The sequence below is a fragment of the Myodes glareolus genome, chromosome 2 (genome assembly GCF_982192425.1).
Source record: "Myodes glareolus chromosome 2, mMyoGla1.1, whole genome shotgun sequence".
Taxonomy (NCBI): domain Eukaryota; kingdom Metazoa; phylum Chordata; class Mammalia; order Rodentia; family Cricetidae; genus Myodes; species Myodes glareolus.
Genome location: NC_142027.1, coordinates 107,050,522 through 107,077,863, shown reverse-complemented (window position 1 = coordinate 107,077,863; position 27,342 = coordinate 107,050,522). Strand labels below are relative to the sequence as shown.

At 43.6% G+C, this 27,342-nt stretch overlaps 1 protein-coding gene across 5 annotated transcripts; it reads right to left on the bottom strand.

Moving 5' to 3' along the window:
- Window positions 1–26,688, bottom strand: LOC146895488 (NXPE family member 3-like). Of its 5 annotated transcripts, XM_087903407.1 has the most exons (9): window positions 25,300–25,487; window positions 25,108–25,210; window positions 24,137–24,254; window positions 22,613–22,678; window positions 19,646–19,944; window positions 9,077–9,819; window positions 8,049–8,131; window positions 3,274–3,486; window positions 1–725 (listed from the first exon to the last, which is right to left on the bottom strand). In XM_087903407.1, exons 5-9 carry the CDS (start codon window positions 19,700–19,702, stop codon window positions 193–195), a joined length of 1,629 nt encoding a protein of 542 aa, XP_087759533.1. In that variant the 5' UTR covers window positions 19,703–19,944; window positions 22,613–22,678; window positions 24,137–24,254; window positions 25,108–25,210; window positions 25,300–25,487; the 3' UTR covers window positions 1–192. The 5 variants fall into 5 exon arrangements, with proteins under 5 accessions (XP_087759533.1, XP_087759532.1, XP_087759534.1 ...); XM_087903406.1 differs by lacking the exon at window positions 25,108–25,210; XM_087903408.1 differs by lacking the exons at window positions 24,137–24,254; window positions 25,108–25,210; window positions 25,300–25,487 and adding an exon at window positions 26,619–26,688.
- Between the last annotated feature and the right edge of the window lie 654 nt (window positions 26,689–27,342).

Below are 27,342 nucleotides of genomic sequence, written 5' to 3'. Positions count from 1 at the left end.
TAAAACATCATCTCATTTATATAAAATTAGACTTATCCGTATGGTCCATAGAAAGATGTATAAAATATGGTGACCCAAGTGTTACGGTGGGTGAGCCAGGGGTAGCTTCAGCTACCCAATATTTGCTGTCCATCATTTTGATGGCCCCACTCAGGCTCTGCATCCATTCATTCTCTGGTCCCTCTGGAGCACTCAGGTGGGGCAGATGAAGGACAGGAATAATTCCACTTCGTTGCGGACAATAAGCTTATCTGGGTGGATGTTGTCCGGTAGAGCCAAGCTGGAGGTCATTTCCCATGCATCCACAAAGGCCACTTGGAGACCATCAAAGGCAGCTCGGAGGAACCTGTTCACCTGGATTGTGAGCCAGTCACTGCCATACACAGATTTGTAGCCAGTATTGGCCAGTTTGATAACCACCAGAGTACTGGGTTCCCTGTCCAGCAGGGCTTTCACAGCTTCCCGAATCCCTGCCAGTCTTCGAGCAAAGATGGATGGAGGGAAGGTGGTGAAGTGGGCTCCCATACCGAGCACCACCACCGTGTAGGGACCCCCGGCCAGGCCATGCAGAACTCTGGCCACAGAGTGCAAAGATGCCACTGGAGTGCGATGAGAGCGCAAGGGCCAGCTGTGGGCCCTCCAGTGCAGCACTGTCCCCCGAGCTGTGTCCACAGTCATCAGGGGACCTCCCTGATACTGGACATGTAGATCAACTGGCTTCAGAGCTGTCAGGAGGAGAAGAAAGAAAATATTAACATAGGGGATCAGGAAGATGTCTCAGCTGACAGCCCTGGTGCCTTGAGTTTGAACCCCTAAGGTTCATAGAGTGAGAGGAGGGAAACAGCTCTTGTACATTGTCCTCAGATCTCCTCACACACATGGTAGCAAGTGATTGTTCATATAGACACCAAATAAATAAGTGTTATGAAAATTTAATAGCAGAATTGTCAATTACCTTCTTGTACAAATACACATTCCTACTTTTGGGGGTGGGGAACAAGGTCTCACTGTGTAGCCCTGGCTGGCCCAAAACTCTCTATGCAGACCAGGTTGACCTTGAGGTCACAAGTCTGCTTGTATCTGTTTCCAGATTGGGAACATTAAAGGTGTGCAACACTACAGTGTGTGTGTGTGTATATATATTATGTTCAATATACATATTACACATATGTAGAAACACAAGTCCTCTGCAAGCACTCATCCCTGAGCCATGTTCCAGTCCTTAATTCTATAAAATTTTGGCTCTGTTATACACCTTTTTTCTTTTTTCTTTCTTCTTTGTTCCCTTGTTGTAGGACAGGGACCTATCTCATAGTCCAGGCTGATCGAGGGTGACCTTGGACTCTTGACGGACCCGTCCCCAACTGCTGAGATTACAGTCAGGCCCTACCAAGTACCATGTTGCCACCTCTCCTTCCCTCGCATCCTTTCCTTTCCCTGCCCTTTTCTCCCTCCCCTCGCTTCTTCTCTCCCCTTCTGTGTGCTGTTGTGTGAAGACATGTGTTTTTTTTAAAAAATATTTATTTATTTATTATGAATACAATATTCTGTCAGTGTGTATGCCTGCAGGCCAGAAGAGGGCACCAGACCTCATTACAGATGGTTGTGAACCACCATGTGGTTGCTGGGAATTGAACTCAGGACCTTTGGAAGAGCAGGCAATGCTCTTAACCTCTGAGCCATCTCTCCAGCCCGAAGATATGTGTTTATGACATGTGTGTGAGTGTGCTCACAAGTGTACTATGAAGTGCACATGCACATGGAGTCAACTTTTGAGAGTCAGCTCTCCTTGCACCGTGAAGGTTCTAGAGTTTGAATTCAGATCACCAGGCTTGCATAGCAAATGCCTTAACCTGCTGAGATGTTTTACTGGCCTCCGCCCATTTTTCTTTACCATCTTTACCTGCAAGGAATTCAGACACTTCCTTCTCTTGGGTTTTTGTTGAAGAGTTACCAGACTCCTGCATCTCATTCCATACTTCAAGAGGAACATTATCTAATGTTTCTCTGTTGCCTTAAATGCAGTGTGGATAAAAGAAACCAACTGTTTCTACCCAAGTTGCTCTCGACTTCCTGAATTTCCCCTGCATCCCAGTCAACTAATATCTTTTTTTTAAAAAAATATTTATTTATTTATTATGTATACAATATTCTGTCTGTGTGTATGTCTGCAGGCCAGAAGAGGGCACCAGATTCTACTACAGATGGTTGTGAGCCACCATGTGGTTGCTGGGAATTGAACTCAGGACCTTTGGAAGAGCAGGCAATACTCTTAATCTCTGAGCCATCTCTCCAGCCCCTAATATCTTGATAATGACCTCCAGATGTTTTTGTTCTCATTCCTTGTTTTTGTTCTGAGTCAAGGGCTCATGTAGCCCAGGCTGGCCTCAACCTCACTAGATAGCCAAGGAAGACCCTGAACTCCTTTTCCTTCTGCTTCTACTCGAGTGTACTACTAAACCCAGTTTTTTTCTCTTCTTTTCTTTCTTTGTTTTTATTTTTTAGAAGGGTCTCATTGTATTGTTCTGTCCTGTCCCTTTAAGAGACAAGTCATGCCCATTCCCTCCCCCATCCACCCTCCACCAAGGCAAGCTGATCTTCAGCTTCCAGCCTTAGTCCCTTCCTTTCTGTCTCTCTCTTGAAAAGGCAGCTTCTGTCTCTCCCTACTCTCCTTCCCCCTCTCTGTTTATCTCTCTCTTTGCCTCTCACTCTCTGCTCTTCCCCCTTCTCTTCTTCCCTTCCATAACCCACTAAATAAATATCTAACTTCACTCTGCATGGTGTGACTATGGCTCAGCCTCTCACCTGCCATGCAGCTTCCTGCCTGAGACACGGCTGCCTTCGTGACCTACCATGGTCTCATGTTCCACTGCCTACTTCCGCCACTTGGGAACCTGCAGCATTTTACTTAAACCATTATGTTCACTGTGTGTCCATGGCTATACTGTAGCTCACAACAGTGGCTAATTCTAAGTTACTTAAGTTGTGGACACATTTGGTAATGTGCTTGCAGTGCAAACATGAGGACCTGAGTTGGAGCCCCCAAAGCCTATATTAAAAAGCTAGGTGTGGTCATCTACGCTTGGAATCCTAGTGCTGCACAGTGGGGATGGATTCTCAGGTGTCCTAATCTGCTTTTCGTCAACTCAGTACAACCTACAGTTTTCTGGAAAGAGAATTTGTAATTGAGAAAATGCCTCCATTGAGTCATGGGAGTCTCCTTCAATGTAAGTGTTGCCTGACTTTCCCTCCTCTGTCCCCATGGTCACTCACAGGGCACTGTGTCTCGCAGATACTCCCACCACTGCCGAAGGGTGGAATCCCCCATCATGTAGACAATGCGGCCAGCCAGGCAGTTCAGGATGCTGTCCACAGTGGGGAAAGAGCGGCTAGAACAGAATGTTGAGTGCCATCTGTCTTGGTAGTAGAAGCCAGAGGGTTTTGGAGACAGGTGGCCAGGGCGGCATGGGGGCCGAGAGGGCAAGGCTATAGGAGAGAGAAAAACAGAGCAGAGTAAATTAGAAAAATATGGACATCTTATAAAATGTCAATATTCTTAATATTTTTGTAAATGAATCTTTATTTACAATTTTTTATTTGTGTGTGGATGTGTGCATGCCAAATCACACATGTGGTACTTAAAGAGCAGCATTTGGGAGTCAGTTATTTACCTTACCTGTATATCCCAAGGTTTGAACTCAGGTCATCAGCCTTGCCTACAAGCCCCTTTGCACAGTGAGCTATTTCTATGCTCCAGTCAGGCATTCTTCTAAATACTATATATGTAGCATATCAATGCCTCTTACAGAACCTGTGAAGTGTGTGTGTGTGTGTGTGTGTGTGTGTGTGTGTGTGTGTGTGTGTTTGAAACAATCTTCTGTAGCTCATGGTGGCCATAAACTTCCCATGAAGCTGAGAATGGTCTTGACTTCCTAATCCTCCTGCCTTCACCCCTACAGTGCTGGGACTACAGGTGTGCTCGTTCACAATCGAGATGTAGCACTCTCTGTAGCATGTAGCAGGCTTTTTCTTTTGGGCCATCAATCAACTCCAAAATCATGACACAGAAACTACCTATTAGTTAGGAATGATTGGATTTACCTTATGCTTTTCCCATTAGCTCTTATAACTTAGCATGTTTCTCTTCATACGTTTTACCTCAGGGCTTTTTAACCTTTCTTTATTTTTGCCTTTTCTTTCTTTTTTTTTTCAAGTCAGTTTTTTTTCTGTAGTTGTATTTTTATAACCTGTCCTAGAGCTTGCTCTGTAGACCAGGCTGGCATTGAACTCACAGAGATCTGCCCGCTTCTACCTTCTGAGTGCGCCCCCACCCAGAGGTTTTTTTTTTTACCTCCATCTTTCTCTCTCTCTCTCTCTCTCTCTCTCTCTCTCTCTCTCTCTCTGTCTCTCTCTTTCTCTCTGTATATCTTACTTACCTGTTATCTCTATGACTGGCTGGTGGCTGCCTGACTTCTGGCTATGAGCATGTCCCTCTCTCCCCTGTTCATGTCTCTTTCCTTTCTTGTTCTCTGGAGCCTAGAGTTTGCCTCTGACTTATTCTCTCTGCCTTCCATCTTTTCTCTACCTAGGTATTGGCTGGTTAGTTTTTATTTATAGACCAATAAGGCACCTTAGGCAGGCAAGGTGAAACAGCCACATATCTTTTCTGTGGGGCACAGAAATTGGAGACTATTTCCAAAGGTTAGAGAGTTGAAACTTACCTCTAGGCCTTCAAGGTTATTGTGTTTCTACCTCAAAGGTTCTCTAGATTTAGAGCAGAGAGTTCTGCTTTTTCAAGGTTATTGTCAATAGGTGTAGCTAATAGGCAGATCTTGTATTTCAAGAATAGAGAAGTAAATATCTTTCTACCTCAAACAAAAGTGTGTGGATCCAACTAAGTTCCAGTTTCCTTAAGGAGATAACTTTGGATTCCACCCAGGGAGTGGTATGCCTACAGAATGTTTTGGTCTAGGGTGTGAGGGTGACTTGTTTTGTTCTAGCAACAAAATGTTTAACTATGGATGTAGCCTGCGACCTTCAACTGGTCTGTTCATTTCCTCGTATGATGTTAATGCAGTTTTTTTCTTATTCCTATCTTTGGGGTCAGGGGTATTTTAAGCAATTGGAAATTAAATGCGGGTGAATTCCAGTACTCACCAGAACTCCCTTCTGATATTATTCTATGTTTCTCTGTTTTATTTTTTTCATTGGCGTCTTCATATTCTTTATAATATTTTCTAAATTCCCACACCTCTACCCTGGTAAGAGGTATTTTTGTCGAGCCTGGTCTCCAACACTTTCATAATTAGACAAATACAGCATAAACAAATGTAACACATCTTTATATCATTAACAAAGGTAGCAGAAACAACTGTAACACACCTTACACAATTAAAGAATATTCCACAGCATAAACATATGTAACACAGCTTTACATAGTTAAATATTTCACAACTGTCTGTATCCATTTATAGATGGTGACACTGAGATCCTAGAATGTTAAGTAACTTATGGTGATCAAGAACAAGGATGATGGGCCAAAACGGGAGGGATGACATTCTGTGCCCTGTCCAAGCTAGGCAAATACTCTCCCATTAAGTTTATCTCCAGTCATCAAGATTTTTTTTTAAAGTTCAGTGACAGACAGAGATAACATTTTATTTATTTATTTATTTATTTATTTATTTATTTATTTATTTATTATGTATACAGTGTTCTGTCTGCATGTATGCCTACAGGCCAGAAGAGGGCACCAGATCTCATTACAGATGGTTGTGAGCCACCATGTGGTTGCTGGGTATTGAACTCAGGACCTCTGGAAGATCAGTCAGTGCTCTTAACCTCTGAGCCATCTCTCCAGCCCCCCAGAGATAACATTTGAAGCCAGAAAAGTATGCTGTTATAGCCCTAGTACAAAACACTATACTACACTTCCTTTGCAGGAAAGAGGTTGAAGTCCTAACGTACTCATCTAAGGTGTAATGATCTGTCCTGTGTCTTTAAGAGACAAGCCACGTCCCCCCTGCCTGTCTGTTGAGGCAGTCAGATCTTCCTTCCTTCTTGTAGCCTGAATTCCTTCCTTTTCATCTCCCTTTCGAAAAGGAAGTTTCTGTCTCTCCTCTCTCTCTCTCTCTCTCTCTCTCTCTGCTCTTCTCTCCTTCTCTCTTTCCCCTCCATAACCCACTAAATAAATATCCAGCCTCACTTTGCATGCTGTGCCTATCCAACTATCTCTCGCCTGCCATGTGGTTCCCTTCCCGGGACCAGATGCCTTCCAAGACCTGTGGCATGGTCTCATGGCATGCCCATCTGTCTGTCTGCACTTCAGAGACCTGTGACGTGGTCTCATGGCCTGCTGAAGCCACTCCCCAGTGGCTCCACTCTGCAGAATTTTACTAATCCATTACATAAGGGCTGCGGAGCTGGCTCAGTGGGTGATATACAGGCATGAACAAGGGTGAAGGCAAAAGTTGGACTCCTAGAACACATGTAAACACTGGGTGTGGTGTGCCTGGAACCCAAGCACCTGGGGAGGTGGAGACAGCAGATCCCAGGGGCCTACTGACCAGTCAGTCTAGCTGAAACAGCAAACTCCAGGCTCTGTGAGAGCCTTTGTTTGAAAAAATAAAAAGAGCCTTTATTTATGTGACCCTTTGTTTACTGTTCTAGAACACTGACCAGTTATCTGGGTCCTCCTACATATACCTGGAACCATTCCTCCAGCCTGGCACTGATGGCTGACAACAGTACCTTCCCTGGAACAATGGTGGCCCACGCTTGGGAACAACTCAAGTATCTCCCTCAGTGACCATCCATTTTGGGCTTAGAGGGGGCTGGGAGTGGGGTAGATCTCTGCCTCAGACACTTCAAGAGACTGGACACAGGCATCCCAAGGCTGCGTGGCTGGCCAGTGTGTCCTTGTGCCTGAGGCTCTAGACACACCCCTGCCTCCTCTAGGGACACTGTATCTAATATACTCCAGCCAAGAACATAAACAACTGATATGTTTCACCCTGTGACCAATGTTCTTTAATGGTTGAGCAGAATTTTTACATAGAGCTCACTCTGATTTTGTGTGTGTGTGTGTGTGTGTGTGTGTGTTCATGTGGATTTTTTTTTTTGAGACAGGGTTTCTCAGTACCTAATAAGCCAGTACTGGAACTCACTCTGTAGATCAGGCTGTCCTTGAACTCACAGAGATCTCCCTGCCTCTGCCTCCAGAGTGGTGGGATTAAAGGTGTGCACCACCATCGCTGGCTTCACGTGGACTCTTAAGGACCATCCTGATTGGAGCTCTATGTGCTGTGTTGGGAGGACCTTACAGATTTTCCTTTTTTCCCCTGCAGTCTCACCTTAGGCTTGGGCATATGATGGATCCAGGGGTTCCTTACTTCTTTGAGGGAGAAACTAATGCCTTCAGTTTTTTCTCGTTATGAGGGAGTACCAAGAAAGAGACTGTGTCCCTCTGAATACCATGGGTGCCTGGTCAGTAAAGGCCTCTAGGTAGTCACTGTGCAAACATGGCATATGGAACCTCTATGAGCAATCATATGTGTACTTGGGTCCTGTCTGACTCCCTTGCTTTCTGGATGTGGCTTGAAAGAGCAGAATTAGCTCCTCCACCTACTTGAGTTCTGCATACCCATGGACTGGCAGAATGCCACATTTATGCTCTGATTACTACTGATTAACAAAATACTTAAAAACCCAGAAAAGAAAGGAATCAAAAACAACCACACAAACCTACAGTGAGATGGTTCAGCATGTAAAGGGACCTACTTTCAGGCATCATGACCTGAGTTCAAACCCTGGTACTACTGATACACACAAGAGTACATAAAACAAAGAAATGAAACTCAGTACCACTTTAAGTCAAATAAAACAAAATAGAGAGCAGTTGGGGCAAACGGTCTGATGAAAGCCTGACCTCATACACTTCTGTACAGAAAGTGTGTGCACACATACACCCCAAATCAAAACAAAAGCCCACAATCCATCTCAGCTGATGACCATCCCCATCCCCACCCCCATATTCCAGACTTACTTACCCACATCACTCATGTTCCCAATGGCTGCTGGTGTCACCAGGATTGGAGATATGCCTGAAGGAAGTGGCTGGTCAGTCACACTCCTGAAGAAACACTGAGCATGAACTTTGATGGAGGTTGGCCAGGTGAAAATTTGATTTGCAAAGAACATACCATGAATGACTGATTATCTCTCCTCTACCTAATCCCAGGGCACTACACTAAAGGGAGCATTGATGGGCGACTGTAATAGTTAGGAGGAACACACATGCAAGAGAACAAACATCAGGTCACTACTAGTCAAGATAACAAAGGGGTTATGTAGTTCTCTTTTATAGTAAACGGATCACCACAGGAAATAAAACTACAATTTTCCTGGCTCTAGAGTCTAGAAAGAACAATAACTTTTTTGCTAATGTTACACAAATACTCAAATACCCAATTAATTTTAGCCCAGTCCCCTCTCCACCTCTTTTTTTTTTGACACAGGGTGTAATGCCCATGCATCCCAGGCTGGTCTTCTATTTACTATCCAGCCAAGGATGACCTTGAGCTCTTGAGTTTTCTGTCTCCCTTACAAGGTCATCCTCTATCAAACATAGGAATTTAAATTCAACCCGGGCTGCAGGAATCTCTAAAACACTGCTACTGATGCCTCAGCAGGGAAAGGTTCTTGTTGTCAGGCATGATAACTGAGTTTGATAAATGGCCCCACATGGTGGAAGAACTGACTTCCTCAAGTTGCCTTCTGACTTCCACATGCACCCTATGGCATGAACTGTCCACTCATGTATGTACACACACAAACACATAAATGTAAACAAAAGAAAAGAAGGAAGGAAAAAAATAGAAAGAAAGGAAGGAAGGAAGGAAAGAAGGAAGGAAGGGAGGAAGGAAGAAAGAAAGAAAGAAAGAAAGGAAAAAAGAAAGGAAGAAAGAAAAAAAAAGGAAAAAGAAAGGAAGAAAGAAAGAAAGAGGGAAACACAGAGGGAGAGAGGGAGAGGGAGAGAATGTAGGCCTGGGACACATTCAGTATCTAGATGTCTTACCCAGCCATCAGTTCCTCATCATGCCGTGTGGTCACCTTCAGGTAACTTCCACTGGAGTGACCGACTAAAGCATCGCAGGGCAGAGTAGAGGGTTGAGCACAGAACCAGAGCTCCCCAGAGACCACATCCCTGTACTGACAGGTGGGCCCTTTGGCTCCAGTCGACTGGGAGTCCACGTTGCAGATCACAGTCTCTTGAGCGCCGTCCCTGCCTCGAAAATACCCCCTAAAGTCAACGGTGGCCCGTTTTCCTTTCCAGACCCTCTGTAGGACCCCAACTGCCTCACTGGAGTGGATCAGCCTCACTTGCACCTGGGCCGGTCCAGCCCAGAGCAGGGGGAAGGACAAGAGGTACGTGCCATTCTCCAGATCCTTCACCTCCCCTGGGACTCCTGCTTTCAATTCCTGCCCCAACAGCTTTGCCCGAAACAGATCTCCACCATGAGTCTTGGGCCTACCCTGGTGGTCCCTAGCCACAAGAATGGCCTCTAGATTACTTCCCAGAGTATAGTTGGTCTGGGCAGGATCCTTCAAGTGGTAAGTTGAGGTTCTGGGGCTGGTAGAAGCCAAAAAGTCATCCTTGTCACCACCAGTTGGAGGCCAGTACAGAAGGCTGGTCAGGTTGGTGAGTTCTTCAGGAAGAGAGTCCCAGTAGATGGGCTCAGAGGCATGCTTAGAGGCACGATAGGGTGGTGGGATCCAATGGTTCATGGGCTCAGGCCAAGACATCATGAGATAGAACACCTGTGGGAAAAGAAAGAGTACTATGGATCTGGAATCACTTGGCACAGACTACCCCTGGAGAGGTAAGCATCTGGGTTCTCATTTGGAGGGCTCTGGTCCCTAGGCCCTTGCCCTGGGAGGAACATCCCATTAACCCACCCCCACTCACCAAGCCCCAGAGACCCTGAGCAACCTCCACAAACCCACCACCATCCTCCACCACATGTGGCCACTGAAGCATTGTCCCTGACTGTCCCTGGAGAGAAGCCCCAGAGCCTATCAGCATCCACTAGAGGCACACACCCACCTGCAAATGGAGGAAGAGCAACCACCTAAGCCACAGGCCCTACCTTTACCAATTGCAGGAAGTAAGATCCCCTGAAGCATAGGCTTCACCTGCACCCATTGGAGGAAATGATGGGCAGAAGGCTGTTTCAGAACACATCCAACAGTATAAAGACGAATATGGCACCACCAAAACCTAGTGGTCCTACTACAAGAAGACCCGAACACCATAACCCAGAAGAAGCAGAAGAAAATGACCTTCAATATGATTTTATAAAGATGACAGATATCCTTAAAGAGGAAATGAAAAATTCCCTTAAAGAAATGGATGAAGAGACAAACAAAAATTGGAAGAAATCACTAAATCTTTTAAAGAACCCAAGAAAGAACAATCAAAGAGGTGAGGCAAACATTTCAAACAGTTCAAGACTTGAAAACTGAAATAGAGGCAATAAAGAAAACACAAACAGAGGGACTTCTGGAAATGGAAAATCTGGGTAAGTGAATGGGAACTACAGATGCAAGCACAACCAACAGAATACAAGAGATCAAGAGGTAGAAGAGAGAATCTCAGGTGTTGTAGATACTATAGAGGAAATAGATGTATCAGTCAAAGAAAACATTAAATCCAACAAATCCTCAATCAAAACACCCAGGAAATCTGGGACACCATGAAAAGACCAAACCTAAGAATAATAGGGATTAAAGAAGGAGAAGAACTCCAGCTCAAAGGCACAGAAAGTGTATTCAACAAAATCATAGAAGAAAACTTTCCCAACCTAAAGAAGGATATGCCTATGAAGGTACAAGAAGTTTACAGAACACCAAATAGACTGGACCAAGAAAGAAAGTCCCCTAGACATATAATAATAAAAAAACTAAACATACAGAATAAATAAAGAATATTAAGAGCTGCAAAGGAAAAAGGAGAAGTCACATATAAAGGCAGATTCATCAGAATTACAGCCAACGACTCAATGGAAACTCTGAGAACTAGAAGGTCCTGGTCAAATATGCTGCAGAAACTAAGAGATCAGGAATGTAAGCACAGACTATTACATCCAGCAAAGCTTTCAACCACCATAGATGGAGAAAACAAGATATCCCATGAGAAAACCAAATTTAATCGTTACCTATCTACAAATCCAGCATTACTGAAAGTATTAGAAGGAAAACTCCAACCCAGTGAAGTTAGTTACACCCAAAAAACACAGGCAACAAGTAACCTCACACCTCACACTAATAAACCTCAAAGAAGAGAAACACATGAACACTACCATCGAAAAAATGACAGGAATAAACAATCACTGGCCATTAACATCTCTTAATATCAATGGACTCAATTCACCTATAAAATAAACACAGGTGAACAGAATAGATACAAAAACAAGACCTATCCCTCTGTTGCATACAAGAAATGGACCCCAAACTCAAAGACAAATGGTATCTCAGAGTAAAGAGTTGGGAAAAGATTTTCCAGTCAAACGAATCTAAGAAACAAGAGGATATAGCTATCTTAATATCTAACAAAATAGACTTTAAACTAAAGTCAATGAAAAGAAATGCAGGAGGACACTTCAAACTCATCACAGGAAAAATGTATCAAGACAAAGTCTCAATTTTGAACATCTATGCCCCAAATACAAGAGCATCTACATATGTAAAAGAAACATAACTAAAGCTTAAATTTTTGCACATGAAATTTAAATTGATACATTTAAATTGCACATCAAACCCCACACATTAATAGTAGGAGACTTCAACACCTCACTCTCCCAAATGGACAGGTCTGCCAGACAGAAACTTAACAGAAAAAATAAGAGAACTAACAGATGTCCTGATTCAAATGGACTTAACAGACATCTACAGAACATTCCATCCAACACAAAATAATATATCTTCTCTGCTCCTCATAAAACTTTATATAAAACTGACCACATACTTGTTCACAAAGCAAACCTGAACAGATAAGAAAAAAAATGGCATAAGCCCCTGTATCTTATCTGATCACTGTGGCTAAAACATAGAATTCAACCACAGTAATTGCAGAAAGCCTACAAACTCAAGGAAATTGAACAGTGCTCAACTGAATCACCCCTGGGCCAAGGGAGAAATAAAAAAGAAATTAAAGACTTCCTAGAATTCAATGAAAATGAATATACCCCAACGTATGGGACACGTTGAAAGCAGTGTTGAGGAGAGTTCATAGCACTAAATGCCTACATAAAGAACATGAAGAAATCTCATACAAGCAACATAACAACACATCTGAGAACTCTAGAACAAAAAGAAGCAAACTCACCCAGGAGGAGTAGATACCAGGAAATAATTAAACTGAGGGCTGAAATCAATAAAATAGAAACAAATAAAACAGTACAAAGAAACAATGAGACAAAGAGTTGGTTCCTTGAAAAAATAAACAAGATAGGCAATACCTTATCCTAACTAACCAAAAGGCAGAGAAGGAATACGCAAATTAATAAAATCAGAAATGAAGAAGGGACATAACAACACTGAGGAAATACAGACAATCAAAAAGCTTGTACCTCACAATATTGGAAAGTTTAAAGGAAATAGACTATTTTCTGGAATACATTAAGAACAGATAAACAGTTTAAATAGACCCATAACCCCTAAGTGCACATGCACACACACACACCAAAGAAAGTCTTAAAAGATCTGAAGTCATTAAGGTGATGAGTTATTGGTGCAAGAATAAATAAATAGAACAGTATAACAGAGTGCCTAGAATAGACCCACACTCTATGATCATGTGATGGAAAAGCAATGCTTTCAAATAATCAGGAACAAACAGGGTTATGTCCCAAATGCGTCGTGTAAGACAAGTATATAGTTAATAACAAGAAAACTTTGAGCCAGTGGTAGTACATGCATGTATGTAATCCTGGAGGAGGAGGCAAGGGGATCCTGAGTTCATGGCCAGCTTGGGCTTCATAAGAAGACCATTATATCTAAACAACAAATAAGTAAACAATAAAAAAATCAAGGACTTGGAGCTATAGAGATGGATCAACAGGTAAGATCAGGTACTGAAGCACGATTAATAAAAACTCAGGGATAAAAATTGGGGTTTAACCTGAAGGTCAGAAAAGCAAAAGAGCCAGCCACTGGCTCTTACCTTGACCTTAGACTGAAACTAAAGGCATGCACCACTCGGTTTCTATGGTAAACTAGTGTGACTACTGGATTAAAGGTGTGTGGTACCACTGCCTGGTCTGTAAGGCTGACCAGTGGGGCTGTTTTACTCTCCGATCTTCAGGCAAGCTTTATTTATTAAAATACAAATGAAATGCCACTGCAAGGTAGTGTTTTGCATAGGATCCAAGATCACCGATGGGCGGTGGTGGTGCATGCCTTTAATCCCAGCACTCGGAAGGCAGAGGAAGGAGGATCTTTGTGAGTTCGAGGCTAGCCTGGACTACAAGAGCTAGTTCCAGGACAGGTTCCAAAGCTACAGAGAAACTTTGTCTCAGGGAAAAAAAAATCAGTTCCCAACACCCTTGTCAGATGCCTCAGAACCTGCTGTAACTCTAGCCCCAGGATGTCTGACACCAGCTTCTGACTCTGTGGGCACCCAAACTTATGTGCATATAACCCCCCTCCCCCGACAGACACGCATTTAAAAATAACATTTATAACTTGATAAAGAAAACGTAGGCATTTAACTCAATCAAAAACAAGCAGAGGGGCTGGAGAGACAGCAAATGGTTAAGAGCAATGCCCTTGCAGAAGATCCATGTTCAGTACCCAACACCCACCTCAGGTGACTCAAGACTGCCTTTACCTCCAGTTCCAGAGGGAACTGATGCCCTCTTCTGGCCACCATTGGCACCTGCACTCATAGGGTACATTAAATTAATTAATTAATTAATGGAATGCACCAAAAGACCAGTTTTTCTATCTTTCTTTCTGGTTTTTGTTTGTTTGCTTGCTTTCTTGATTGTTTTCTGAGACAACCAGAGGGTGGAGCTAGCCACTAGCTGACCAAAATTAATCATAGAGGCTTTAGAGGACTGAGGACAGATAAGAGACATGAAGTAGTAGTGCAGGGCTGAGGGAGGATCTCAGCCCTTTTGGATGAAGGAACATAAGAGACAGGAGGTCACTGGTGGCTTCTTCACGGCTTCTATGATCATTCCAGTTCTTACCCCAATATCTGACTCCTGATTTTTTTATTGATAAAGAATAATTAGATAAATACATCATCTGGCAACCCAACGCAGGGCATAAAGTCACAAAATAGCTGCTCAACCCCTCCACCCCCGGTTTTGCTGCCACCAGAGCCATATTCACTAGACTTGCCACATTGCAGCTAGCTTTTTCTTTCTTGCCCCAAGCCCTCTGAGTGAGTCTGAGATTTTCCTGTTGCAACCTCTCTATAACAGCCTCCAGATGCCTCCTGAATTCCACAGGCCCCAACCTCCAGAGATGCCTGGGCTCCAAACAGCAGCTCTTCAGGCAACTCTTGCCACATATGCTTCTGCCGCACATTCACCTGTGTCTGATTTTCAGATGACTGCCTCCTTCTCCCCATGGATCCCACTCCTTTTTGCCATTACCTCACTAGGTCAGCCTCCTGACACTCACTGGAGCTTCTATCCTTGCTGTGATTGCCACATACTCTCAGCTCACATTTACACGCCATCAGCTGCAACTGCCTTCAGCCAAGTGGTGAACCATCTGTTCTCTCTGCCCAGCCATGCTATGCAGCAACAGTCAGCTTCACACTTCACTTTTTAAAGATTGCATCTTATCAGTTAATTTTTTTTTGCATTTGGCATCGATATCAAGCAACATTTTTAGGGACAAAACATGAATTACCAAAGTGATGAAGTTATGTCAATCCTAGCTAAATTGATTTTCCCTTCATTTAACTGTTCCATTTTCAAAGCATCCGTTGTGGAACTATACAGAAACCTAACCGCCTGCATTGTAATATTTCCCACTTTTAATTGGGAAATTTTTTTAAAAACTGATTCCCTCCTTAGAAATTCCCAGTTGTCTTCCCAGAATTTATTGGGATGAAAGGATAGAGAGGAAAATTAAAGTCATATATGGTTAACATAGCAATGAATTTATATAGATGTGATTTGTTACAGCAATGGAAAACCCAGATTAGCAGTCCTGCAACCTCAGAAACAAACCATAAACTAACATGTTTCTGAGAAAAATATTAAATGGTATTATAATGAACAGTCACCAACCATTCAAAAACAGGGCACAACAGCTGCTGATCTTTTAAAGGTACCAACAGCTCTACCTTTAAAATGGTTAATTGACAAAACTGTCTCGGTTGATCAATGGCCTTTTACACCAAAAAAAAAAAAAAAAAAAGAAAATTTACAAGCCCTAGAACAGCTGGTACAGGAGCAGCTAAATGCTTAACACATAGAAGACTTGAGCAGTCCCTGGAATTCTCCTGTATTTGTCATTAAAAAGAAATCTGGAAATGAAGACTGGTAACAGGTCTAAGAGCTGTTAATAGCATGACTCAGCCAATGGGCTCTTTACAGTCTGGAATTCCCTTGCCTTCCCTGTTGTCTAAAGGATGGCCTATTATAGAGATTGACTTAAAAGACTGTGTTTTTACTATACCTTTACAGGAACAGAATAGAGAAAAATTTGCCTTCACAGTGCCTACTTATAATAACGCCCAGCCTGTTAAAAGATATTATGGAAAATTCTTTCACAAGAAATGTTAAACAACCCTACCTTATGTCAATATTTTGTACAACAGTCATTGAAAATAATTCATAATCAATGTCCTCAATCTATAATTTACCATTATATGGATGATATCTTACTAAATGATTAAGATGAAGATACCTTAGAGAAAATATTTGAAGAAGTAAAGAAAATTTCTTTGCCTTGTTCGGAATTACAAATTTCTCATGAAAATATATAAAGGGGAGATTTTATTAATTACCCAGGATGTAAGATAGGTTTACAAAAAATTCAACCAAAGAAAGTACAAATCAGGAGAGATCAATTACAAACTCTTAATGATTTTCAAAATTTGCTGGGCTATATTAATTGGCTATGGCCCACAATTGGGTTGATAACTCAAGAACTAAGTAATTTATTTCAAACTTTTCAAGGTCATAAGGATTTAAATAGCCCTAGAAAATTATCAACTGAGACTGAGAGAGAATTTATTTTGGTAGAAAAGATTACAGGATGCCCATGTGGATCATTTGGATCCACAACTTGTCTGTATTGTGGTTATTATACCTTCTACACATTTACCACTGGAATTTTAATGCAGAGAGAAGACAATATCTTAGAATAGATATTTTTTGCCATTAAAAAACAGAGTTAAGAATTAAACACTTATGTAGAAAAGGTTTCTGAACTGATTCTGAAAGGAAAATTGAGACTTTGTCCATTAACAGGAATAGACCCAGCAGAAACTGTAGTGCCTTTTACTAATGCTGAACCTTCTCATTGTGGACAGAAAATGAACTTTGCCAAACAACTTGCAGTAATTTTTTTTGTGTGGGGGGAGAGATTAGCAACAAATATCCAAAAAGTAAGAGACTTTAGTTTATAAAGAGAACTAACTGGATCCTTCCTCTCATTGTATGGGAAACACCAATTTCTGGAGCCCCTACATTCTAGACTGATGCAAATAAATCAGGAAAAGCAGGTTATAAGTCAGGAAATTTAGGTAAAATGGCTCAAAGCCCTTATGATTCAGTTCAAAAGTCAGAATTATTGACTGACTTTTCATGTCAGTCATGCTATTTCATACTTTTCATGCTGTTCTCATGGTATTAGTAAATTTTTCCAGAACCTCTTAATATAGTTACTGACCCTCAATATTCAGAAAGAGTTATTTTACATATTGAAAATGCTGAATTTATTCTAGATGATTCAGAATTAACTTTGCTATTTGTTCAAATACAAGAAATAATCAGAAATAGAAATCATCACTTATACATAACACTTATCAGGTCCATACAGGTCTACCAGGCCCTTAGCACAAGGTAATGGTCAAACTGTTCAGCTATTGGTAGGAAATGTGCTAGAAGCCTCAGAGTTTCATAACAAACAGCATGTTAATAACAAAGGTTTGAAAAAGACTTTTTCTATCACTTGGCAACAATCCATGGAATTTATAAGGAAATGTCCTACTTGTTCTTTTTATAACCAAACTCCACTACCTGCACGCAGTAACCCAAAGGGCACTTGAAGAAATGGAATTTGAAAATGGATGTGCTTCATTTTGTAGAATTTGGGAAGCTGAAATATGCATGACACACCACGGGTACATATTCAGGATTTCAATGGGAAACTGCTTGAAGTTCTGTAAAGTCTGATTATGTAATTATACATTTATTAGAAGTTATGGCCATCATAGCAACTCCTGTACAAATAAAGACTGATAATGCCCCAGCAGATGTCTCGGTCAAAATGAAATAGTTTTTACATATTACAACATAAAGGATATTACATGAATACCACACATTTCGACAGGGCAAGCAGTTATAGAAAGATCTAATCTCACTCCGAAAGAAATGTTTAACAAACAGAAACATGGTTAATAAACAGAAAAGGGTAATAAAGAGCCCCTTTTAAAGAACCCTTTCTACACAGTCCATCAGAGGCTGGACCTGCCTGCTGCCACACAGGCCTAAAAATTCATCTTGGAGTGCCCAACCTCTTTCTTCAACCTCCTCACAGAACACAGAACACCCAAGTTTGATTAAGGTGACTAACAAGTGCATAGACAACTTCCCAATGGCTCCACCACTGAAGGAAATCTCCTCCTCTCCCCGCAGAGTCCATTAAACAGCCTGTAGATCCAGGGAGAGGGAAGCCCTTCTGAACTGCCTGTGCTACAGCGATTACTTTTACGTTTGTTCTCCCCTTTCTTTGGGCATTTTTAAGACAGGTTTTAGGAACTGGCCTGGAGCTTGTTCCATAGGTCAGCCTCCAACTCATAATTCTCTTTCTCTGCCTCCCAAAGTCTGGGACTCCACATGGAAGGCTACTGTCTCCGGCTTGCCTGGGTTATAGTCACGTAGACGTGTGTCTTTAACCTCTTTGGACATTGGATGTATGTTAATGTGTCTTTAACGTCTTTGGACATTAGATGTATGTCACAGCGTAACTCCTTTCAGTATGTGCAAAGGAGTGCAAAAGTTGAAGGGAGGCCACACAACACGAAATTGCTATGGAAATCAAATCAGAAATCAACATTGTTGGAAAGAAGGAATTTATTTTTTTAACCCTTTTCACTCTTTTATTTCTCTCAGAATCATGTCCAATTTGTCTTCTCATATTTCAAATTATACATTTTCTAGAAAAGGTAAGAAACCTATACTTTCATACCAAAAAAACCCAAAAAAACCTTCCTGCTTAAATATTAATAACAACATCCCATGACCTAAAATTTCACTTTTGACAGACAAACAGTAAGAACTTCCTCCCAAACAGTCTAGACTTCTTTTGTACACAACTTCAAAGAGAAAACACTGGGTCACATGCTTCTTGCTTTTGCTCCAGGAAGGGTTTAGTTTTTTTCATATTTACGGTGTCAGTCATACACATATGCAATGCATACGGACCATATTCACCCCACTGTTGTCTACCATTCTCTCACTCTCACTGCCCCCTTTACCCACCCAGTCCTGTGTGTGTGTGTGTGTGTGTGTGTGTGTGTGTGTGTGTGTATGTGTGTGTACAAGACCTCTTCTGTTCCCTGACTTTACTTATCTTCAGGCCAAAAGCAGAAGCAGACACCAAGAGACTTTGTTCTCTTTAACTGGTCAGAGAGAACAACATCGTCTAAAGTCAAGAGAACTGAGAACTCAGATTGCTGATGTGGAACAGGGCCATGAGCGTCTTCATCAGAGCCGCTGTGGTGACAGGCAAGCCAGCCTCAACAAGGGCCAGGCAGTCTTTAGTTTTTTGCCTGTGGAGGAACGGCTGAGGGAGGGTCGTTAGATCCTCCCCTGGAATTCAGCTGCCCCCACCCTGAACCTTTTCCAGTTCTCTGCAGGTCTGCTCCAGCTTCTCGCAGTGTCTGGAGGGGCTGGAACATGCAGAAGGTGGCAGCTGGAGCAGGGAGAACTCCATTTACGCAGCTATAGGGAAGTTGTTTGTGGAGCCCATTTGTTGATGTGTTTGTTCGGAGATTATATGTGCTCCTTAAGTAAGCCCAATAAACCCCCTTATTAAGCTATCTAGACTTAGGTAGAATTGCTCTTTTGTCTGTTGGCACTGCCCTACCTCGGAGAAGCAAACATCTGGTCATTTCTTCCCAGCCAAAGCCCATATACTCGCTCCTATTTTTTCTCCCTGGGGACTTCCTAAAAACTTCTGACTTTAGATTCCCTGATGACTCCAACACACAGCTGCCCACACACACTTCTTAGATGATGCTCTCCCCTGCAGCTGATGCTCCCAGTTGTCTCTCAAGGGTGGGAGGAGGAAGAATGAATGCTTCCCTCAGTTCACTCTCCATTGTTAAAGCATTAACCAATCCAAACACAGAGAAACAATAATGACACCATTAAGAGGCAAGGAAAGTACTTACCAAAATCAGGACGATTAACCCCACAGTCAGAGTCTTGTAGCTCTTGAATTGTCCCATTGATAGATCCACACGGTGAAGACTCTTGTGGAACTATAAGTACGCATCCAGGTCTCTCGACAGCATCAGGAGTTTAAGAGGCCCTCCCATCGTAAAGGAGCTTATTCACTGTGTTCAGTTCCAATTTCCGTGAACCCTTTCACCTTTTGTATATTATTACATGACATCAAATAGAGGGACACGGAAATAACCGCAGCAATGGCCATTAGTGGGGAGGTCAGGCTGGCTCCATAACCTAGGTGCTGAAGTAGAATTCAGGTGAAAAAACAGGATTTTTTAAAATTTACATATGTACTTCTATGTGGTAAGACTCCTGGCTCCCAGTGAGTGAGTGGGAACGTGTGCCCCAATGATTGTTTGTTGGGGAGCACAAAGATCCTTGGACTCAAGCTGCCCTGTGGCCTTACCAGTGCCTTGTCAGGCAGAGCACAGATCAGCACCAGATCCAACACCTGGGTCCAAGATGCGGAGCTGGCAGGTGTGTGAGGATCTCCTCTGCCCCTTGAAATATGGCTTAGCTGTGTCAGAGGTTAGTTTTTGTTTGTTGTTTGTTTTCCCTCACAGACAGATAAACACAATAGAAATTGATCAATGGTCATGGGGAAAAAAATTAATGGGCCCAACTTCTAGCAGACAGTTGCAACTAGAACACAAAACACGTAAGCCTGGGCTGATTACATTTCCTGAGTTTTGGTCAGTCATCATATGGGTGCATTCTCCCCTCCTGCTTGTCTAATCAATGCTGAAATGAGTGATGAACTTTCATTTTAACTAAGCAAATGAGCAAAATTTAGTTGTAGCTCCTCATCTCGTACAAAGCAACCACCTTATAATTGTTTAGGGTAAATTATTACTCAACAACAACTTCACTGCCATTTTTTCAGCTTAAAAGTTCCCAAACGGTGTGTCCTCGGTCACTCATGGCAAGTTTTGGGCCATGTCAATAGGGAACGTCCTTATCTGCCTATAGCTTTGAAGGATTTGGCTCTGCTCCCTAAGTGGCTTTCTTGGGAATCTCAGTTCAATTCCATAAGAAAAATAATACCCGAAGCAGAGCGGGTTCCTGGCTTATTAAACAATGCTGCTGCTAAAGGGGTAGTTCATTGAATTAGTTCCTCACTTAGCAATCACTTATCCTTCTTTCTGCCTCTTCACCTGCTGAAGTTATGTGTCAACGAGGTGTGGAAATGTATACAATTAACAATTCTCCTGTATGTAAATTTATAACTCCTTACTTACAAGAAATTACAGACTTAATAATGATGGGAAAGACAGAACTTAAGCAACTCACTGGTAAAAAGCCTGTAGAAATAACTGTGCCACTAAACAAAATGCATGTTGATTATTTGTTCCCCAGTGATAATAATCGGCAGATGCCATAGTATGTTCCTCCAGATCTATAGATAATCAGTATCCACAAGATCCCCTTTTAAGATATTTTGAAAATGGCTCATGGGTATTGCTTAAAACTATCACTAAAAATCCTATAGAGATTGGTTACATAATTTTACAGATGGCTCTTTTTTATATACATGCTCCACAAAAAGAGATTGTACCCTCCCCATCCTTCCTAACTTGACAGAAATGATTGTGTGTATAGAAAGAGTGGAATGGAAGGATGGAAACATTTGGAATGAAGTCCTCAAGGATGGAGTCCAGCAAAGAGAGAGTTGGAATGAATGGCTCATGAGCAACTTGAGGGAGAAATGGAAGAAAGGTTTAGTGTGCTCTCTCCTTCAGCTGAGAATCCTTGCCTTGAAAATAAAGGGATAAAAAGCATCCAATCTTATTCAGACAGGTCATTAATACTGAACTGCTGGGTCCTCTGTCTCTAGAGAGCAGGATGAGTTGGCCCAGGAGGAAAGCCAGGAACAGCATTGTTAATGCCAGCAGGAGGCTGCTGCAAACAGTCTTGTCTGTTTTGAGACTATAAATGCCTGGTCAGCTTACACATCCTTTCATGGGTGTGCTCTCAGCAGTGGCAAATTAAGGACTTGTATCCTGTCCTTTACATCAAAAACAGGCTTTTTCATTTCAGGCCTTTTAGGCACAGAACATCCCAACTACCCAGATTCCTTTGTGTTATGACTACTATAGCGTCATTTACTAAGTTCATACTTTTGTACATCATAACAAATAGTTCAAAATAACAGTTAGACAGTCTTGGGGTAGGTTTAAAAGGGAAAATAACAGCAAACTGGAATCAGAAAAGTTTTTACCCCCCCAGAAGATCAAGGAAAGCAAACACTATTACATGTCTGTCAAATTCCCTTGGAGGCCAAAAGGAGTTAAACCCAAAGTGCAATCAATAGGAGTTAGATTCTTTCACAGTTTTCACCTTAAATTGTTTCTGGTACTGCCTGAGAATTCGTTTCATCGACTGCCTACAGACGGTGGTAGCACCTCGCACTCAGCTCTTCCTCCAAGAACTGCTGTGCTTTGGTACTATTCACACTTTCATTTTGTTTACAGCATCAGCTGGATACAGTCTTATTCTTTTCCTTTCTTTCTTTCTTTCTATCCTCTTCAAGACAGGGTTTCTCTCTGTAGACCTGGCTTTCCTAGAACTCCCTTTGCAGACCAGGCTGGCCTTGAACTCATAGAGCTCCATCTGCCTATGCCTCTCAAATGCTGGTTTTAAAGTCGGTCACCTCTACTGCCCAGATGATTATATACTTTCATGCTTACATGAGAAAACACAATTGTTTTCTCCTTCTGAATTTTATGTGATTATTTATAGGTACTTCTGAGTATGCTGTTACTTTATAGAAGAGCCTTCAAAATTATTTGAATTTTAAAGCTCCCAAATCTTATAACCTGTCTTAGTTAAGAGTTACTATTGCTGTGAAGAGACACCACGATCGCGGATACTCTTATAAGGAAAACATTTAATTGAGGGAGCTTACTTACAGTTTCAGAGGCTCAGTCCATTATCATCATTGAGCAGAGGGGGCATGCCCCTGGGAGTCCTACATCCTGCGGGCAAAAGGAAGTTGACTGACAGTCACACTGAGAGAAGTCTGAGCAAAAGAGACCTCAAAGCTACACCTTCAATGACACACTTCCTCACACTGAAAGACCTCCGCCCGCCTGCCTTGGGGAATTTCCTGTGCAGCCATAGTTCAAAACCAGGTCAAGCTGTTCCCAGGCCAGCATAATTGCCCTGAGGCCAGATAGGCTCCTACTGAGGAGATAAACAGGATATCTGAGGCAAGATGGGCCCCTACAGAGGAGGAAAACAGGATATCTGTGCTAAAATGAGCCTTATCTGCTTCCCACATACGGTCCCTGACCTGGCTCCATTGCCTTAGTTGAAATGATCAATGAGAACCCTGTAACCATGCATCTGCTTCTGTAAGCCCGCTTCTTGCTGCCCACATCTCTATATAAGCAGCCCCGAATCTAGCCCGGCACCCTCAGTCACCCGAAGACAGTATCGTCCGCCAGGCGCCTCCGCGAATAAAGAAATGCCTCTTGCGTTTGCATCCAGTGGACTGGTCTTGGTTCTTGGGCATCGGGGTCCCCCAGGGGAGGACACCCAGTTGAAGGGTCTTTCAACACAAGGCCATACCTACTACTAGTACCACTTCCTTTGGGGACCATTCTCTTTCAAATCACCACATAGCCTTAGGTTTAAATCTTTAAAAATTAATGATCATTGTTAATCAAGTGGACTTTTCTTTTTTTTTAGTTTTGTGCTTGTCCTTGGTCTGATATGTGACCAGACCAGGAAGTTAGGGGAGGCTCATGAGAGCCCATCCTCTATTAAAGGCATTATTTTATACACTATTTCACACTTGCAGTCGTAATTAGTAGTAAGGTTCTCAAATCAGCCTGACAACTGAAACTACAGCTGTCTGTGTCTGTCTCTGCTGTCAGGTGTATAGAGATCTGTGCTGGGCTTCACTACAGGCAAACACAGTGCTGCTCCCTAGCTAGTCTCTGACTGAGCACGGCTCCAGGTGTGACATGGGGCCCTGTGGCTCCAGGAAAACACCATTGTGTCATATCTAGAATTTGACTTTGTCAAATAGACATTTATGCATTTCTTTTTATGATTGTTATTACAACTAAAAATTGATAATGGCCTTGCTTATACTAGCAAACTCTTTGAAGACTTCGGCAATTTATGAAATATTGGTCATGTTACTAAAATCCTTTACTATCTAAAAGATGAAGCTATGTGAAACAATACTTTGAAATATCTACTTTGTGAATTTTAAAAACTAAAAAGTGGTTCTATATACCCACCCAAATCCCCACATAATATACTGCAATCAGCTCTGCTAACTTTCAGTCTTCACTTTGAAAGATCATGCTTATTCTGCTTCCCCAGAGCCAGACAGCCTAACGTATAAGGAAAAAAAAAAACCCTCTAGAAACTAATCAATGGAAAGGGCCTGATGTTCCTCTAATAGCAAGGTGAGATCATACTTATGTCTTTCCAGAAAATGAACAAGGTCTCAAAATGGCTCCCACTCTCATGCTTCTGACCAGGACAGCCTCCAAGAGAGCACTGGATCAATGAAATATCCCAAGACAGACAACAAACCTATCAAGAGGGATGTCCCAAGGGGAAGAGTAAGCTGAGAGCTTGAGGAGACATCAATAATCACCTAACCCCACATGGTCCTGCAGAACCCCAACAGCTGCTAGTCAAACAGTCTGCTCTTCCAGGACAGGGCCAGCACCCCAGCTTTCCTGATCCCCATCCCCAACAATGACGCCTCAGTGCAAACAGGAAGTAGTTGTATAGAAGATTTCATCAACCCTTATCTTTATCAATTATCAGCAAAAAGGCTGGGATGTAAGGTTTCAAACAGACAAACGGCTGAGGTGTCTACTTTGTAAAGATATATGAAAAAGAAATCTACCTATCGGTGGGCCCTGCCAAGGTACGCCGGGCCCTGCCAAGGTACGCCGGGCCTTGAGCAACAGAGTTAGTGCAAGAGGTTTGTTGGGGGAGGGAGGAAGCTAGGAGTGAAAGGCTATGTCAGGATGGGGACATGTGAGAGTCAGGCAGACAGACAGAGAGACAAGGGGAAGAAGAGAGGCAAGGGAGGAGAAGAGGCAGGGGAGGGAAGAAGAGGCAAGAAAGGAAAGAGGAGCCAAGAGTGGAAAGAGGAGGCAAAAGAGCAAGCTGTGCCTGGCAGGCACTTTTGAGGGGTGCATATGTCGCATAGCTGACATGGAAAGGCACCTTGATCCTGGCTCACTTGCTTTTGAGGCAGACACAGGCTGCTGCTGCACTGGAAACTAATGTACTTAACATATCAAAGTGAACTTGGCCTCCAGGTTCTCCCCGTATTCCTCAGTGCCTACCTGTTACATGACACTCCTGGCTGGCATATCCTACCCCTTACCCTAAACTTCCCCAAATCAACAAATCCTCAGCTCATTGTTACCACAAAGATGAAGTTGGTTCCTGAGACCCACAGCGAACTGAGAGGGAGAGGGGTGGGAGTTTGGGGGCCTCCATTTGGACTTGTACCCACACTACGGGGCTCCCTGAGGAACGAAGACAGGAAGGTCAGTGGCTGTGTCCCCACACTGTGTCCTCCCCCATGGCTCTGCATTTCTCTGGCTTCTCCACTTACTTTTAAAGTCACAGAGGGTCAGCAGCGATGAGAATAAGACCAGGGCCTTGTCCTGGGCCACATCTGTTTCAGGGAGGGCCCGTTTGTTCCTGTTCTCGTGGCAGACGGGTTTTTACTTTCACATTATCAGCAGTTAGAGTAGTGGCTCCCACAATCTAGCCCTATTTCATTTCCTTTTTGAAGGGCCTTGTGGTAGTCAACTCAGGGTGGGGGAGGTTTCACCCACTTAAAGTTACAGTATCAGGATTTGCTTGCCACTTCCTGGACCTGCAATGGTGGGGGAGCTGCAGGGGTTACTGCCATCAGTCAGCTCTTGGCCTCAGGGACAGGAGGGTGCATGGGTGCTCCTGAGGCATCCAGCCTTATCCAGGGAAGGGGCAGGGGATGGAGCTACTGGAGAATGCAAGATCTTACGTTCAGGAAAGCCACTGCAGAGTCACCCAGGAGCCAGCCTGAACGACCCAGCACACTCTCATCACATGCTGAAAAGTTTTTACGTCCCAATAAACCTCTCTGCCGACACAATAATCCAAATCAAACCAAATTAGAAAAAGCCCAGGAATAATAGATGCCGGTGCTCCGAGATGGCCTTCCAGGACCCCCAGGGACGGAGACTGGGAGTAAGACCGGAAGACCATGTGTTCCTTCTCTGGGGGACAGTTTAAATAGCCCGTGGGAGTGGTCTTGACCCTCTCTGGAGAGGGGGTCACCCTTGGTGGGCTTTTTTGAAGGTGGAGTCTGGACTGCGGCAACTCCCAGGGGAGGGGCCTTGGGGTGGAGCTTTCCACTCAAGCACTCAAGACTCCTTGGATGTATGGGTGTCAGGGCTGGGGTGAAGCCTTAAGCCAAACACATACTAGCAGTTCTCAGTTTGAGTCTGCAGCCCACTGTCCCTCCCCAGCTCCTGTTCCATATCCACCCAGAAACCCAAAGAGAGGCTTCCCTTCCGCCTTGTAGAGCTCTGCTTGTTGGCAGCCGACTTCGAGCTGCTTAGACCTGAAGCGTGGTCGCCTGAGAGGATCTCCTCCATCCTGCTGACTCCCATTCTAATCAGCTGACTTCCCTCAGCCGCCCTTACCACCATCTACCCATTTATGTCCTTATCTGCTGGAAAGAGTGAAGTGACAAGTTGGCTGGCTTGTCACCCCATGTCGCCCTTGGCTTCACTGAAGCAGCCTAGGTAACCCAGACAACACATGGCTCACTCCTTCACTCGCCTGTAACATGAAGGCCAGCTTGTTGGAGTTTGTGTCCTGCCCAGTTCTTGTAGCTTATATTAACCTATTATTTTTATCTATGTTAGCCACATAGCTCAGTACCTTTCTCAGCCGGGCAATTCACATCTTCCTTCTTCGGTGATCTGGGCAGACCTGCGGAGGGAGCTTCCTGCTTCCCAGAATCCTCCTGTTATCATGGCCACGCCTCTGTTCCTGCCTGGCCAATCAGCGTTTATTTAAAACATGATTGAGGTGGGGTGAGCTGGCTTCGGGCCGTGGCAGGGTCCCGGCGAGGAGGAGCTTGGGCGTTCCCGACCCCATAGACGCCCAGGTCGCCCTGCAGTGCTGGCTACCCCCTCCCGCCTGCCATCCCGGCTCCCATCCAGCAGGGGCCCTGACTTCTAGCAGAGGACCATCGGTGGGGTGAGTTTCCTTCGGGCCGTGGCAGGGTCCTGGTAAGGAGGAGCTTGGGTGTTCCCCGACCCCCATAGACGCCCAGGTCGCCCTGCAGTGCTGGCTACCCCCTCCCGCCTGCCATCCTAGCTCCCATCCAGGTACGAATTCCTATATTTCTCCCTTCCCCCTGGGGCCATAAAATTTCCCCAGCTCGGCTGCCTTGCAAGCTGGACCTTGGCTGTAGGCGCAGCTCGGCTCCAGGACGTTCCTGGGTCCTAAAGGCCTCCCTGAGGACAGGTGGTCCAGGTGCCAGCTTAGCCACATTCCTGAGCAGCAGGGGCCCTGACTTCTAGCAGAGGGCCTTCTGTGGGGTGAGCTGGCTTCGGGCCGTGGCAGGGTCCCGGCGAGGAGGAGCTTGGGCGTTCCCCGA

Coding starts and splice junctions, on each gene's coding strand:
- LOC146895488 (XM_087903408.1), bottom strand. CDS start 19,702: ATGGGACAATTCAAGAGCTACAAGACTCTGACTGTGGGGTTAATCGTC. Junction 3,487..8,048: donor TGGGAACATGAGTGATGTGG/GTAAGTAAGTCT, acceptor TCTCTCCTATAG/CCTTGCCCTCTCGGCCCCCA. Junction 726..3,273: donor TCTGCGAGACACAGTGCCCT/GTGAGTGACCAT, acceptor TCCTCCTGACAG/CTCTGAAGCCAGTTGATCTA.